The sequence below is a fragment of the Parasteatoda tepidariorum genome, chromosome 6 (genome assembly GCF_043381705.1).
Source record: "Parasteatoda tepidariorum isolate YZ-2023 chromosome 6, CAS_Ptep_4.0, whole genome shotgun sequence".
NCBI classification, from domain to species: domain Eukaryota; kingdom Metazoa; phylum Arthropoda; class Arachnida; order Araneae; family Theridiidae; genus Parasteatoda; species Parasteatoda tepidariorum.
In genome coordinates this window covers 84220459-84237386 of record NC_092209.1, presented here as the reverse complement: position 1 = coordinate 84237386, position 16928 = coordinate 84220459, and the positions used below count along the sequence as shown (strand labels likewise).

The 16928-nt window shown below is 29.8% G+C and overlaps 1 protein-coding gene across 1 annotated transcript; it reads right to left on the bottom strand.

The window, feature by feature from the left end:
• Positions 1-244: 244 nt before the first annotated feature.
• LOC107455432 (S-adenosylmethionine synthase) lies at positions 245-15798 on the bottom strand. The gene is made up of 9 exons (XM_016072993.3): positions 15277-15798; positions 9065-9142; positions 6530-6652; positions 6297-6409; positions 4779-4922; positions 4028-4246; positions 3765-3947; positions 2180-2313; positions 245-592 (listed from the first exon to the last, which is right to left on the bottom strand). Exons 1-9 carry the CDS (start codon positions 15383-15385, stop codon positions 490-492), a joined length of 1206 nt encoding a protein of 401 aa, XP_015928479.1. The 5' UTR covers positions 15386-15798; the 3' UTR covers positions 245-489.
• Positions 15799-16928: the final 1130 nt, after the last annotated feature.

The window sequence follows — 16928 nt, the reverse complement described above, 5'->3', positions numbered from 1 at the left end:
GTTATTTTTATCTAGTTCTGTAAAAAATAAATTAATAAAGAAAAAAAACTTGATAATTATAAGTTCTTATTATAGAAAGATACATTCTGGAGTCGGTGAACTATAAATGTCTGAAAATTCTAGTAAATAATTCTAGATCGTGTTCATTTATCAAAAAAAGTTCTGTCATGAAATATTTTTAGAGTGGCACCCGTGATCTTAAATTCTGTATGGCAAAATATAGTATGTAAAGAATACATTGGGCTTAAAAATGTAAAAAGTTATTTATTTCCACTTTTGTTCAATACATCGATGTACATCTCCTTTACAGAAGTGCAAGGAAGGTTTATTTTTGAGTACAAAATGTATTCAGAGTGAAAGTAATATAGGTAAGAACAAGGCATATTACAATTAAACTGCAATGCAGTTAGTATGCATTTTATGTTTCATAGGAACATGTTTTAAATTAAAAAATATAAACATTAAAAGACGTCACAAGCATGCCAAAGACTATAGGACCAATTTCTTGGGTACTTCCCATGGAAATTCTTCTCTTCCAAAGTGTCCATAGACGGAGGTGTTTTGGTAAAATGGCGTGTAGAGCTTAAGATCCCTGTAGGAAAAGAAAATTAAGTTATTTTCAAATGAAGGGTTTATGAAACTTAAGGGTGTGAAATGTTCTTAAGGAATTGTGCACTCTTCATCAAACTGAGGAGATAGATTTTTGTCCAATATTTGCAGTAAATGTAGAAATTCAATTTTAAATATACAACTTTTTTAAAATTTGTTAGCTCAGAAACTATTTCATCAATTTCGTTCAAATTGTGTATTTTGCCTTACTTTTCTAAAAATTATGTAAAAATTTGTATACCTTACAATTCAAAATATTTTCGACTGCTATTAAATAAAATATTAATAAATAATAATTAAAAAATAATTTTTGTGTGGAATTGACCTTGGATTAATGAATTTTATGATTGTTTGCAAATTCAAGAAAGAATTCTCAAGATAAGGAAATTATGCAAAAAGTAGAATTCTGGCTGTCTTGACCAAACTATTGGCAGTATATTTTCCAGATTGCGATTAACCCTCCCCCCCCCCCATAGTTAAGAATCCAAATCTGTCGTAAGAAATGTATGTATATTCAGAAAAAATTCGGGTTTGTCTCTGATTTTGTAGCTTAAAATGTCGTCTACGCTAATTAGTTAGCATATTTTAGGTCAATTTCTCAATAATTTAAGATCGAGTTATAGTTTTGGTCATTGAATCTAAAGAATGATAGGAAATCCAAACATTGTGCACTTTTTTATTTTGCACACTGTGCATGTTTAGAATGTAACATAGCATTTTTTCTAATTATTTTTATGAATGGTAAGACAAGAACTTAGAAGCTTAAGGTATTGTGTACCGTCCATTTTATTTTTCAACATTATTATTTAACTCTGTTGGCAAAGTATTTAATACTAATCAATATTTCAAGAAATTGATTCAATTTCAGTGCATTTTGTTTATTTTATGTTATATAAATGTATAAACTTTCTTCCTCTTTCCTATTGTAAAATTAAAAGTTGAATCCTCATTTTTTTCATAAATGAGTATAATGTTTGGCCGCTAATGTACAAAATTTGAATGAAATCGGCCGAATAGTCTTAATACAGTTTTGTTCAAATTTTAGATTTTGTCACTTAAAATTGCATAGTTTCGTGAAAAATTTTATATCTTTATTATTCTAAACTTTCCTAACCCTCATTAAATTAAATAATAATGATAAATTGTAACAAATTACATTTTACATGGAATTATGCGTAGACAAACAAATTAAACCATTTTGTTTTTAAAAAAAAAAATTTACTGTTCTTAATATTTCTAGATATTTTCAAATTCTGAAAAAGTAAAATTATCTTCAATAGGTCCAAATTTTCGAATATTTCCCTGACTGAATTATTAGCTCAATATTTTTTAGATCCCCATATTTTAAATATCAAATTTTGTTGGTTGAAGAAGAAAAAGTTAATGCAGAAAAGCTATGGTTTAGTGCATATTTGGGCATCGAACCATTTGCATTTTAGTATGTGAAAATTCAATCCAAAAAGTTGTTTGGATGTTCTGTTTTTATTTTGCGTATTGGAAAACTGGTTAAAACGGAGACATTATCATTAAACTACCAATATATTATTTAGGTTAATGAAAATATACTCACTTGATAATTCTGCCAGGCCTTAAGTCAAAATTGTCTTCAACTATTTTCAACAACTCTTTGCTGCTTTTGTCTGAAGTTCCATAAGAAAATACAGAGATCGATAGTGGCTCAGAAATTCCGATTGCATAGGATATCTGAAAAAAAGAACAACTCACCATATAAATCTCTCTCGGCATGTTATGCGAGATCAATATTTTCTTAAACATTTCGTTTAGTCAAATTTTAAATTTACAGAATTATAACTAAAAACACCATATCTAATAGAACCTTTGGTCATAAGTTGAGCAATGATAAGTGTTTCTAAAACATTGCGTGGATTCCTTTCTGCTAGACCCTGCATTTATAGATGTTCCATTTTCCAACTAGTACTAGTTTAGGAACTCGAGTGCTTTATGTATCAAGTGTTGCTGCTAAAAATAAAAAGTTTAGGAACTCGTTTAGGATTTCTTTTTAATGTTGAAAAGTTGGATGCAGCCTTACTTTGGTTTGCGTATGGCCATGTTATGGTTCAATTCATACCATTCTATCGTATGGAAGTAATATTTCCTTTTGAACCATTTTACTGTTCTAATTGTACCATTTTATTATGTGGCAATAATCGGCTCACATCGAACCATTTTGCTGTTCAATTTAAGCAATGCTGCCATTCAAATTATACCATTTTATCGCTTCACAATATGGTTCAAGTTAAGCCACGCTGGGGTGACCCACCGGTGGATCATGCTAGATTGTCTCATCGGGCTGCGCACCGGAGTAAAAACTGGTAACAAATAAATTTCATTTTTTGTTTTTTTTCCGGGAATGATAAAAATCCAAACCTACCAATTGTTTTCAACGGATGCAATTTTTATATTGAATTGCTTCTTCGCTGCGATAAATTTCCTTACAGTGAATTGTTATTGTTGAGAATAGATTAACTCCTCCCGAATATTATCTAATATTGAAATAGTTCTTCTACCAGTATTTTCTCTTTTCCGTCCCGCTTTCAGGCGCAACACCCGGTGTGAACGTGTTAATGTAGATCAAGTTTAACCACGTTACCGTACAAACAATATTCTATTGAACCATTTCGCAGTTCGAGTTGTACCATTTTATCATGCAACAGTAATATGGTTCAACTTGACAAATTTATTAAAGTTAATTTGTGCAATATTAAATTGATGGAATAATTGCGCAAAAAGTTTCGTAGACTTTCTGTTAACTTCGCTATATCATTACAAAGAAAAGAAGTGGTAAATGATATGAGTTTTTAAAGATCATCGATTTAATTATTACGTTTTTAGTGTCAGAAGAGATGGAATCTGATTCCTGAGGAATAATCTACTCAAATTTTAATGAAATGAATTATAATGTAAATTTTGCTTTATGCAAAGTTACATCTTTTATTTCAATTTAATCCAAAAATTAGATTACTAGAATAAAAGGCAGGGTACGATTCTTTTACGTGAGCATAGGACGGAGTTTGCAATTTACTTTATTTGTGGACAAGAAGAGAGTGGGAGTCCGAAATTATGAAAATGTGCTTACTTAATATTTGAAAGAACCCCCAAAAAAGTATATAAATTCTATACAAAAAGAAACTTACTTGTACTAGGCATCGACGGCAAAGTTTCGCTGCTACCAAAGATTTGGCGACCCATCTTGCAGCATATGCTGCAGATCTGTCTACTTTAGTTGGATCTTTTCCTGAGAAGGCTCCTCCTCCGTGGGCTCCCCACCCTCCGTAGGTGTCCACAATTATTTTTCGCCCAGTAAGTCCAGCATCAACCTACAAGGAAAACAAAGATTATTATATGTTCCTTATAGTTATTGTTGGTTTCGTATTTTTCTTGGAAGATTTATTCTTACCTTGGGTCCTCCATTGACGAATATTCCGCATGGATTTATGTAATAAATAGTTTGCTCGTCCCTCATATGTTTAGGAATAACTTCTAGAACAACCCTTTGCATCACTTGTGTTCGAAGTTCTTCTAAGGTAATGTCGTTCGTGTGCTGTGTTGACACAACAACTGTGTGTACGCGTTGAGGTACTGCAGCTCCTTGATCAAACACGTACTCGCACGTCACCTGCAAAATCGTGGTTTAGTTTTTATCCACACTTTCCTTTAGTTGTATATTTAGTCCATTGTATTCATTAACTTTTCACTACATTCATTTTTTTCAGTTGATATACAGGGTTATTCATAATTCCCTCCGGGGTTTCGAAGCGTTGTAGTAAAAAAACGAAGACGAATATGGCAAAAAAGAACATATGAAATTATTCCGAAAGTATTCAAGTTTTAACTTAAGCAGTTGCCGGTAGATGGCAGTAGCATGTTCCACTGAAGCCAGTTGTAGTAAAGAAAAATGGCGTTTACAGGCGGAGGGAATTATGAATAACCCTGTATTTATAGTCTACTAAATTCTTTACTTTTAGTTAGACCTGAAAATTTTAAATTAGTTGTAGGGCAAGTATAATACTAAGACCAGGCAACAACAAATGTCGCCGGTTACATTTAAATTATATTTCATAATTAAGTATGTTTTATTATTTTTTATGCAATGAAAAACTACAAATATGAAAAACACAAAATTTGTAGCTACAAATATGAAAACTTACTTGTGATTTTGAATCGGGACCAGCCCAAGGAAATGTTCCGTTTCTTCGTAATTCGCCGAGTTTAGAATTAAGTTTGTGTGCGAGCATGATGGTGAGTGGCATGAGTTCTTCAGTTTCATCACTGGCATACCCGAACATTAGACCCTGAAAGAAAAAAAATTGCTTAAATGAAGTTATATTTATTGTGTTTTAATCTTTCAAAATGCCTTCTTCAGAACGTTTTACCCATAATTATTATTAAGTGCTATTATTATTCCCATACAGTTACAAGCTTATTTACACAATTAGTTGGTCACAAAATAGTGGAGCCGTGGTCTTCCTGGCTCACTACAGGCTGTTGCGGGAATGCTCTACTTTAATTATTCTATTAATTGTTCAGTCTGTATGTTACCGGCAAAGTTGTTAAACCGGCATATTAATGCCAAAAACCAATCAGAAAAATAGGAAATGGTTAAACATGTTACGCGTTGATTAAGCATTGCATTTAATAAAAAACTGCGAGGTATTGAATAGCATTACTTCGTGTTTTCAATTTGTATGATAGTAATTTATTTTATAACCGTCATTGAATAGCCGACCCAATCTTGGGTTTACGACTACTAATGTTCAACTCCGTAACCTCGTAATTTTGAACCAATCCAGCAGACAAGGTAACTCCTGGATCAGTACCCCCAGAGGTATGATTTGTTATGGGAACAGAGAGGACATTGTGACTCGACAGATTTAACATGCATCAATCACCATTTACTACATATTACCATTACTTCGGCCGGCGAGGATCGAACCCACAACCTGTTGGACATGGGCCCAGTGCCCTACCAACCAGGCTATCCCGGCCATAGTAATTTATTATAGTATTGGTTGAAAATACCTTTTTCATGTAAAAAGTAGATTCATTTTTTTTTTCAAATTAGAAAGGCTTAAATTTTTAGTAATCGCCAATATTACTAATAATAACCCGAAAGGGACGCCTGCAGAACCATTGTCCGATATGCCCTACACTGATGTTTGTTCTAATCGAATATTATCAAAAATAACTAAATAAGTCAGTTAAAATAAAATATGAATGCGTAAAAAATTAGATTTATTAAATAATGAAAATGTTATTTTTATTTGATCGTCAACTTAGTAACCTTTTATAAAAGAAAAGAAAATGCGAAGAAAAATTACGCATTGTCTTTTTCTCCGTCATTTACATCCACAAAATCATAATATCATATTTTGCGTTCAAATTAGTATACAATGCAGCATTTTGTACATAGTCCACAACAAATTTAGAATACGAACATCCATTGCTCAGATAATAATTATTGGTTTGTGATAAATAATGTGCAATTAAAAACTCTCTTGATTCTAATCTTTTAAAATAATCAGAAAAAATTGTTTAGAATCTTAATTTTTAGATATAATTTATGAGAACAAACTATTTTTTATATAGATTTTTTCGTCTTTTAGACGCAGTAGTTTTTCTATTATTTTATTTGTACAAATTCAACAAATACTCTTTTATATATTTACCTGATCCCCTGCTCCAATATCATCTTCGTGTTTATCGACGTGTACGATGTTGGCGATTTCTTCATGCTGTTCATGGATTGCTATTTCGATCTCACAGTTTTTGTAATCTAAACCTAACAAATAAATTATATATACATATATATATTTGTAAAATCGGTTAAAAGAAAGGATGGAATAAATTCGAATATTTTTCATACATAGGAGTGTGTAAAATTCATTCGCATATTTCTTACCTTTTGATGCATCATCGTAGCCAACATGTCGTACGACATCTCTTATTACTTTCTCGTAATCGACGTGTGCACGAGATGTTATTTCCCCGCATACCAAAACTTTGCCTCCTTTGGTAACAGACTCTGAAAAGAAAAGGAGTAACTTCAGTTTATAAGTATCAAAAAAAAATTAATTAAAACAATTATTCTGATACAAATTGTTTTAAATAGAGAACATTCAAGGGAGTTTTCTACTATTAATGCTAAATAATGTTTCTTTTCCGTCCGAAAACTTTTAAATGGCCCAACTACAAGATTTGCAAAAATAATATATTTATAACAAAATAAAGACAAGAAAGAATAATAAAAGAAAAGAGAGATTAAGACACTAAATGTAGTGATATATTTTGCTTTATCTATATTAATACAATATTAGAAAGCACTCTTTTTTGTGGATATAATCGTGAGAGCTGATGACGAGATTATATCTTTCCTTATTTTTTTTTCTTATTTTTTTTTATTTTTAAATACTTTTTTAAAATATTTTATTTATTAATAATTTTTTCTTTTCTCTTTAAATATATTTAGATATAAGCGTTTTATTTAATATATAATGACATTCAATCAAGGAATATTAAATATTGTGGCATAATAATGTATGAAGATAGAAAATTACATTCCTTTTTTTTTATTATTATTATTAATTTTTTCTTTTTTTTTAAGACGTTATTTTGCAGGTTTATTTCTTACAAGAAATTTTCACAGTTTAATACTACATTTATGTTTCCATTATTTTACATATTTTGATCACAACTTTATTTATACTTGCGTGTTTTGAACACAACTATATTTATTTTATCATTCTACATATTTTATCCACATCTATATTTATATGTTATTTCACCCAACTCTATATTTACGTGTTTTGAACACAATTATATTAAATTAACATATTTATAGTTATATATTTTGAGCACAGTGTAAGAGTCCTAAAAAATTCGGATAACATAAGCATTAATAACATAACAGCACAACGAGATCAATAAAAAAAGCAGACGATAATTTTGGAACTTCTTGAAGTTGATTGTTTTTCAGACTGAGTTTTTGTTAGATGAGGTTTACTAACCCGTGTAGCAGTAAGTAGTGAAGCATAGGTAGAATCCGTTAGACGAGATGTAAAAGAAGTTTTGAATAATATCATTGCCCAAGAATTTTCAGTATTTGTTTCTGATGTCTTTTTGTGGAATGAATTCGTTGGAAATGGTAAAAGCCTTCTTGATATTAAATATATATTATATTTCATTAGGTTGTCTTATGGAATATTTTAAGTAGTGTTGAAAACTTAGGTGTATGTTCAGAAGTTTTTATTTTGAATAATTTTGTATTTTTATAGAAATAGAAACTTAGTTACGAAGTAATTATTTCGATATATTTTTGATCTTTTCTAAAATGGCTGTAAAAACCTTAAACATAAATGGTGGTATGTGCCACATACTGTTTTTCGAACAATATAATATTAATATTATACGGTACTCAAAGTTATATGGCTAAAGCGGTGAGTGAGGAAGTAGTACAGCATGTAACGAAGCATTGGGATAAGTTTTCTTTCTTATCTCATGACAGAGATGGAAATAACTTTAATACTTCTGTTGTCTACTGTGCTGAAGTTTCCCGAACTCATATTTACGGTGATTTGTGGGATTTAAAATTATTACTAAAAATTCAATATTAATATTAATTGATAGTTAAACTTGAAATCAAAGTACTTCCGCGTAGGTATAGCTAGAAGGTGAAAAAAATGGGTTAATATGTTGTTTAAAACGAATAATAGATTTAGAATTGAAGGAGAAGTTAAAGAATTAGAAAATTTAAATACAGTTGTGCTGAGCATTCGGCATGGTTACTGGCTGCGGTCAGTGTGCGGTGGGTGATCACTTTGATTAGCCTGCGTAGGGACCCGAGGGTGCGCGGTATCAGTCCTCGTTAAACTGTTCTACCGTAAAGTGCTCGACTTCGCTCGCAGGTCGTCTTGCTTCCAAAGCAGGGGAGCCATTCCCTCTACAGGGGATCAAAATCGTGATGGCGTGTCTTCGGATCATCCTCAGGGATGTTTCCCAGACCGTCGCCAATAGCCTATTGTGCTGTTCTAGTGCGACGCCAATAAAGTTACGTTACCTCGGCATGGTTACCATTAAAATTTATATATTACACGCTAATTTTGAAAGGTGACCAAGTTGGTCGCCAAAGGCGGCTAGTATTTTTAGTGTATCACAAGATTAAATACCAGAAAGATAATTAATAAATGATACACAATATATAATAATGTTATTAGATGAGATTTAAAGTTTCTTTCCACAGAAGTTAATTAAAAGTTCCTTTCCGCATAATTTAAATTAATATTTGTATATTAATTAAATTTTAATTACATTATATTTTGACGTAACGGCCCGAACAAAATATCGGTCCCTAAATTCATATAATTGGTAAGTGATTATTTTTCCAATGCTTTTTTTACCAGGTGTGTTTTTTTTTCTTTCTGTGATTCTAAATGCTTACCACAGGCGACTTTGGAACAAGGATCTTGTTTTAAATGAGCATCCAGGATAGCATCACTAAGTTGATCGCAGAGTTTATCTGAAAAAAAAAAAGTAATCATGTGAGTTCATCTGTAAGTTGCAGTGGTGAAAAATTAAAAACTGATTCTTTAGCGAAGTTATTTAACTTTAATTTTTTACGAAGAAAAAACTGAAAGAAATTAAAGAAAACGAATCATATTATTATTTTATTTTAATTTACAATTGTTATTTTTTGCAGTTATAGGTAGTTTTAAATAAAAAACGAATTGTTTTATGCGATGAATGACACATTTTCAAAAATAATTTATTGTGTATTAATTATTATTTAGAAAAGAAAAAAAAATGAAGTTGAATATTGAAATCGCGTCAACACCTATGAAAGAAGCTAATATTTTTTTTAAATTAAAAGTTAGATTAGGTATATAAATAATTTTTTTGATTTGAAATGTCTCCATTGCTATGCAACTTTATATAGTCCTTAATCTTTTAAAATCCTCGTTAAAATTGAAGTAAAAAAATATACACATTGGGGCTTCTTTTATAGTATTTAAGTGAGTGAATAAAAACGAACAAAAGCGTTAACAAAAGATGACGAATTAAGTATTTCGGATGGCGGATTTAAAACATCAAAACCAGTGTGATCGTCGAAGGTATTTTCTAATAGTTACCTTTAACGCCTCTTAATTTCCACCGGCATTCAAACTGATTTTTGTGTTTTTAATCTCTCTTGACCATCAAAAATTCTAAAACTGTAATCTTCTTTACTACCATTTTTATTACGAAACAGAATATTCTAACAAGTAAATATTTGACTAAAGCTTTTCAAACAAATATAACAATGAAATTTTAGATCTTTAAAATTTAAGTCTCCTTCACATTTAAGGAAAACTTAAGAACACTTTGTTGAAACTTTGTTTTACTATTGAATAATTTCCGAATGCATGTTAATAAAAATGAGTTTATCGTATGAATTTAGTTGTGAAGTTTCCTTGGGTTTTTTTTTAAATTAATAATTTTTTAATTAAATTACACTTTCTTGCCACATCCAGTGATTATGCAACTCGTTTAAAGGGCATTTAATGGAAGAGTTCGTCAGTTTCACTCTTAAAACATGAGCACCACTATACCGGAAAAAAATTATATAGTATAAATAATCATCATATATTAAATTTCATGATCGGAAACTAAGTGATGATCATATTTCTGGCACGCAATCCTTTAAAAGCTTTTATTCAGCAATGGTATATCATTAAACTTAATTTACTCGTATGACGAATTCTTGTAAAAGGTGATGAAATATATGAAGCGCTAACAAAAATTCTAACTACGCATTAATGATTTTATTCAGAACTGAATACTTATTTTCAAAAATGAATGTCTTTTCTTATATCCATCATAACGTATAAGTACTATAATAGCCCATATTCCATATAGCTATATAGTTCTACCAACAATTGTGAATGAAAACATTTATTGGAAAAAAAGTAAAATTTAAAAATCGTGAGGTGTAATAATTTATGTATTTTCAGGTATTTGTTGCTATTTAAGAAAGCTTTTTCAACAACATTCCAATTTACTTGATGAAATATCACGTTTATTTAATCGCGTCCAACGACAAGTTTTAGAAACTATCCTAGTTTAGCAACTCAGCAAGTGAAATTTGAAACATTTATTCATATATCATTCTGATGATAAGATTTGCTTAGTAGCAAAGCATTTTATTTTTCTTCTTGTTAAAACAATTTTTAAATTCTATTTTGTAGAAAAGAAATTAATGTCTGTTATTGTGAAAAACGATAATGTATATTTATTTTCATATTTTATTTCAAATGTGAAGTAATTCTAAATTAATCGTTTTCAATTTAATGAAGTGATTCATTAAACGATTAAAATTCCTAAAACGATTTAAGTATTAAAATTGAACGATATTTAATTATGCATTTTAATTATCAGACGATACGATTATATTTAAAATAAATGCAGCGGCGAACTCTTGAAACTTTCACAACTTTAATCACTTTTCATAATTTTAAAATAAAGTCTTGAAGGAAATTATGAATGTAATGATGAAACATTTTATCGAATTTTCATTATTCAGCGATTGTTAAGTCAGTATTTTCTAGAATCCACTAGTTTAAAGTGATGCAAATAATTTTAATTAAAGAAAAAACACTTAGGAAATAGAATAGCAGGTCTAGGGAGGCTTAAGGGCGATTTTAAAATGCACTTCTCTATTTACAATATCGAGTGAGAGGACTGATAATATAAGTTGATAAAATTGTATCATAACCTTGATAGATAATGCAGACACATTACAAAAGCTAAGGATTGATAACAGCTCCACAAGATAATGTGAGTATGATATAACAGATTATCGCAATGTAAACAGTCTGCTCAAACGCAGTTATAAAAGAAAAACATTTTGTAACATTTAAAGATGCGTAGCTTGGTAAAGTCCTAAAAGTAGATAAGTGTGAGATTTGATTAAAACTTATAATGAAAGTTATATAAGTTTTAATCTTTTAAATTTTTAAAAATTAGTTTTATAACAGTATAGGAAAGAATATAAGTACGGGATATTTATAAATACCTAATGGGTAGGTATTTATAAATAGTAAGAGTATCTATAGATATTTATCCCTGCCCTGGCTAAATACCAAAAATCTGATAATTTACAGTTTTCAGTCATTTTTAAAGCATAAAATCATAAATATTTATACTTCTTTGAATATTATTAAAGTCTTCAATTTAGACAAATATGAAAGCTTGAGAAGGAATATTTCAAAAATTATAACTACCCAGTAAAACAACTAAATTTTTCTGGGCATTATCACACTAAAAAAATAAGGCAAAACAGTTTGTAATTAATAAATTGATTTTATTTAAATGAGTTATTTTTCAAATTAAACAAAATGCAAGTTAAAATTCAATTTTTTTATAATGATATGATAAAACAAAGGGTATTTATTGCTTAAAAATATCAGTAACTGAGTTTTTATTACTATAATGTTTGCTATTCTAAATTAAATATTAAACTAAAGTAAACTCAGTGGCTCGACAGCCCATAGAGGGCCAAGGCCTACTGTGGCCATCTCAGTTTTCTTGACCTTGGGCTCTGGGGTGCAGGAGCAGATGTTCTGGTCAAGTGGTCAGCCGAACGCGGAACCTCCAGCATTTAGTTCCCAAGCATGCTTGGTACTCATTTATCGACCCACTGAAGGGATGAAAGGNGTTTTATCATAGATGATAAAACAAAGGGTATTTATTGCTTAAAAATATCAGTAACTGAGTTTTTATTACTATAATGTTTGCTATTCTAAATTAAACTAAACTAAACTCAGTGGCTCGACAGCCCATAGAGGGCCAGGGCCTAATGTGCCCATCTCAGTTTTCTTGACCCTGGGCTCTGGGGGGCAGGAGCAGATGTTCTGGTCAGCCGAACGCGGAACCACCAGTGTTTAGCTCCCAAGCATGCTTGGTACTCATTTATCGACCCACTGAAGGGATGAAAGGCTCTGTCAACCTTGCCTGGCCGGAGGATCGAACCCAGGACCTGTGGCACGGGAGCGCGAGGCGCTACCACTCAGCCACCGGGAGTCAAATGAAATATTATAATGTTTTACAACTTATTGCTTAAAGTTTTTAATTGAATTTACAAATTTATTTTTTACTAAACGTTCATTTAAATTGAAATCTATAGTAATTTATTATAAGATATATAAACCTAGTAATTAGCTATATATAACTGTTTATGTGTTTCAGAGATAAATAAACCATTTTTTTGGCTGAACTTCAAACATGTTACTTAAGTATTTAAATACTCAAGTACAAGGAAAAAAATATGTTTATGTATATTAAAAACTAGGATATAATAAGTTTAGGCATACTAAATAAAGTAGTAATGTTCTAGCGTTACATTAGTGGACATCTAGTTAGAAATAAGTGATAAAATTTGGTTCATAAAATTTCAAAATTACAAAAAATTCAGAAAATAAAATTTTGTCCAGATTCATAATTGTTTACCAAACTGCATGCATTTGTTAACTGCATTCTTATTTGTTAAGTACTAATCAGAATATTTTACAGTAACAAATTTTATTTAAAAAATTAAATGCTAGAAGTATTAGTATAAGTATTATAATTTTAAGTTACAAAAATAAAGTTCAATTTTTTTTTTTAATTGTGCTTTCCTGTAAGAATTTATGAACTTCAATTTTTTTCATGCATTAATTTTCACATAAAAATATGACATTTAACAATCGTAATTAAAATATAAATCTATCTTTAGAATAATCTAATTAAATAAATTAAACATGCAGTTTTATGTGAAAAAAGTAGTTTCGTTCAATTCTTCCAGGGCAGTTTTTTCAGCAGTGGAAGAAACTCGCCAACTTAGTTTAAGCTAAACATAATGAAATTTTGAAACTTTTAAGCTAAAATTCAAAAAAGCCAGCAAATTAAATCCCGCAATCTTTAAACTCTATTTTTTAATCAATTAAGAATCGTTATATAAAAGCCCATAAAAAATTTTAATCTGTTAAAAAACTTGAGAATTGTTCAAAAACACAACATCGTACCTAAACTAAATATCAAGCCGTGAAGGAAGTATGTATTAATTGTAAGCAGGAAAAACAGTAACAGATTATTGTTCTGTCATTAATTTTTTCAAACTAAATTATTCAAAACCTGGATGAATTATTGTACTTTAATAATGTAACAGTATTAATATTTGTAATAAATATACTTCCAGCAGCATTTTCCTAATTTAATCATCGTTTTAAAATCACAAAATGATATTGCAGAGAATAGTATTAAAGAAATAATTAAATATGAATTTATGGAGGATCAAGCTATTCTTAAATAAAGAAAATCAAAAATTAATAATTTAAGTTTTAATTTGGTGATACAATTTCTGGGACATATACCCATATAACTCCTCTAATATTTATGTAAGTTAGATTATCAATTTCAATGTCATTTTTCAAATTATAAAAGTTTAAAAATCATTTATAATTAAATGTATGTCATTGAAACATTTTGGCATAATAAGATAATAAAAAATTACAATCTTTTTTTTTTAACGTTATTTTGCAAGTTTATTTCTTATAAGAAGTTTTCACAGTTTTAAATTATATTTATGTTTCCATTATTCTACATATTTTGATCACAACTATATTTATACTTACGTGTTTTGAACACAACTATATTTACTTTATTATTCTACATATTTTATTCACGTCTATATTTATGTGTCTTTCACACAACTCTATATTTACGTTTTTTAACACAACTATAATAAACTTATTATTATTCTACATACTCTGATCGCTACCATATTTACAGTTACATGTTTTGAACACAGTGATATTGCAGAGAATAGTATTGAAGAAATAATTAAATGTGAATTTATGGAGGATCAAGCTATTCTAAATCAAAAATTAATAATTTAAGAGTTAAATTGGTGATGCAATTTCTAGGACAATTACCCATATAACTACTCTAATATTTATGTAAGTTAGATTATCAATTTGAAGGTCATTTTTCGAATTATAAAAGTTTAAAAATCATTTATAATTAAATGTATGTCATTGAAACATTTTGGCACAATAATGTAAGAGAATAAAAAATCACGAATCGTTTTAAAGTCACGAAATGATATTTTGCAGAGAATAGTATTGAAGAAATAATTAAATGTGAATTTATGGAGGATCAAGCTATTCTTAAATAAAGAAAATCAAAAAATTATAATTTACGTGTTAAGTTGATGATACAATTTCTAGGACAATTACCCATAAAATTCCTCTAATATTTATGTAAGTTAGATTATCAATTTGAATGTCATTTTTTGAATTATAAAAGTTTAAAAATCATCGAAATGATATTACAGAGAATAGTATTGAAGAAATAATTAAATGTGCATTTATGGGGGATCAAGCTGTTCTTAAATAAAGAAAATTTAAAAATTAATAATTTAAGTGTTAAATTGGTGATACAATTTCTAGGACAATTACCCATATAACTACTCTAATATTTATGTAAGTTATATTATCAATTTGAATGTCATTTTTCGAATTATAAAAGTTTAAAAAACATCTATGATTAAATGTAGGTCATTGAAACACCAATATGCCTCTCAATTTTCGTTGTAATTAGTAATCCATTAGAGAGATTAAAGTGTAAGAATTGATTTACCTGGATGCCCTTCACCCACTGATTCTGAAGTGAAAAGAAAGGGCTCTGCTGCTCCATGATGTTCCCTGGAGCCATCAAGCAAGCTAACGTTTTGCTCGTTTCGTACCATTTTGTGTTCTGTGTTCACCAACGCTTACCGTTTCTATATAAACTGCACCGCAACCTTCCTGAAATCGAAAAGAAAGGCCTGTTGAAACACAAGGCTCAGTGATGTAGCAATTTTTTGTCGTCTTTCTTTCAATTTGCTGAAATTATCTTATCGCTCAGAGAGTCCTTTTGCGTCATGGGACAGTGGATGATTAAGTAATCTTACAGTCGCCTCGTGGGAAAAAAGGCGACTTGTGTTTTTTTTTAATAAATCGATTTTGCAGTCTTGCATCATCCTCAATTGTTAGAGAAAATTTTTATTCCGAATGGCAGACAAACAGAAGTTTTCTGTTTACGTTCTGTTCTTCGTAAGTAAACAGTGCGGTCAGGAAAGGTCTTGTTTGTTGCTATCCTTCTGAAAGGTTTACTGAACTCTAAAAACACTAATATGATTCCTAAATTTTAAGAATTTTGTTTACAATTTGGAATTTTCTTCATCCACTTGAGAGCTTAGTCGATGAATGTTCTAAGTGACATTTAAAATAATTAGCTTTATATTTTATACTCGTTGACAATAAAAAAAATAACGAATAAGTATTATTAAAGATTCTCGTTGAATGTTTAGTGACAAATGCACTTGAACCATCTTTATCTCAGAAATAAAGAAGGTTTAAGCTCATTTGGCAACATGATAAATATGTATAATATGATTTTCGTTTACAAAGTATGGAGTTTTTAATTAAAATGGAATTTTCTTCATCCATTCGACAGCTGAGTTTTGATGAAAGTTCTAACTTACCTTAAGAAGTAATTGGATTTAAAGTGTACAGGTTAAGAATAGGAAATATAAATTATAATTTTCTAATGTTTCTCGAAGATTTTTTAATGCCAATTGCAGTTAAACCTTTTTCTTCTCAGAAATAGAGAAGGTTTAAGAACATCTGACAGCGTAATAAACACCATATATAATATAATTCTCAAATGTTAAGAATTTTGTTGATAAGTATGGGATTTTGATTTTCTTTATTTACTCAAGAGTTGAGTTGAGGTTCTAACTTACATTTGAATAAATTATATTTAAAGTGCATAGGTTAGCAGCAGGAAATATAGATTTTATATTATTTTAGCCGTCGCTGAACTGCCAACCCAATGTTTACGACTACTAATGGTCAACCCCGTAGCCTTGTAATTTTGAACCAATCCAGGACACAAGAAAACTCCTGGATTAGTACCCCCAGAGGTATTGATTTGTTATGGGAACATGGAGGAGTTTGCGAACTCCACAGATTTAACGTGCATCAGTCACCATTTACAACACGGGGAGTCTTCGGCCGGCGGGGATCGAACCCACGAACTCTTGGACATGGGCCCAGTGCCCTACCAACCAGGCTATCCCGGCCTAGGAAATATAGATTATAGTTTTCCAATGTTTCTCGTTAATTGTTACGTGCCAAATGCACTTTTTTTCCATCTCAGAAATAAAGAAGTTTCAAGCGCATTTAGAAACGTTGGAAACGTTATGTCTGCCAACTATGTATGTTCACAGTAAATTGAGAACATTGAGT

What these genes read in the sequence shown, in the direction of transcription:
- LOC107455432 (XM_016072993.3), bottom strand. Translation starts at nt 15,385, where the DNA reads ATGGTACGAAACGAGCAAAACGTTAGCTTGCTTGATGGCTCCAGGGAA. An exon ending in TCGTCAATGGAGGACCCAAG is followed by an intron (nt 3,948 to 4,027) that starts GTAAGAATAAAT and finishes TTTTCCTTGTAG; the next exon opens with GTTGATGCTGGACTTACTGG. An exon ending in AGGCCTGGCAGAATTATCAA is followed by an intron (nt 593 to 2,179) that starts GTGAGTATATTT and finishes CTTTTCCTACAG; the next exon opens with GGATCTTAAGCTCTACACGC.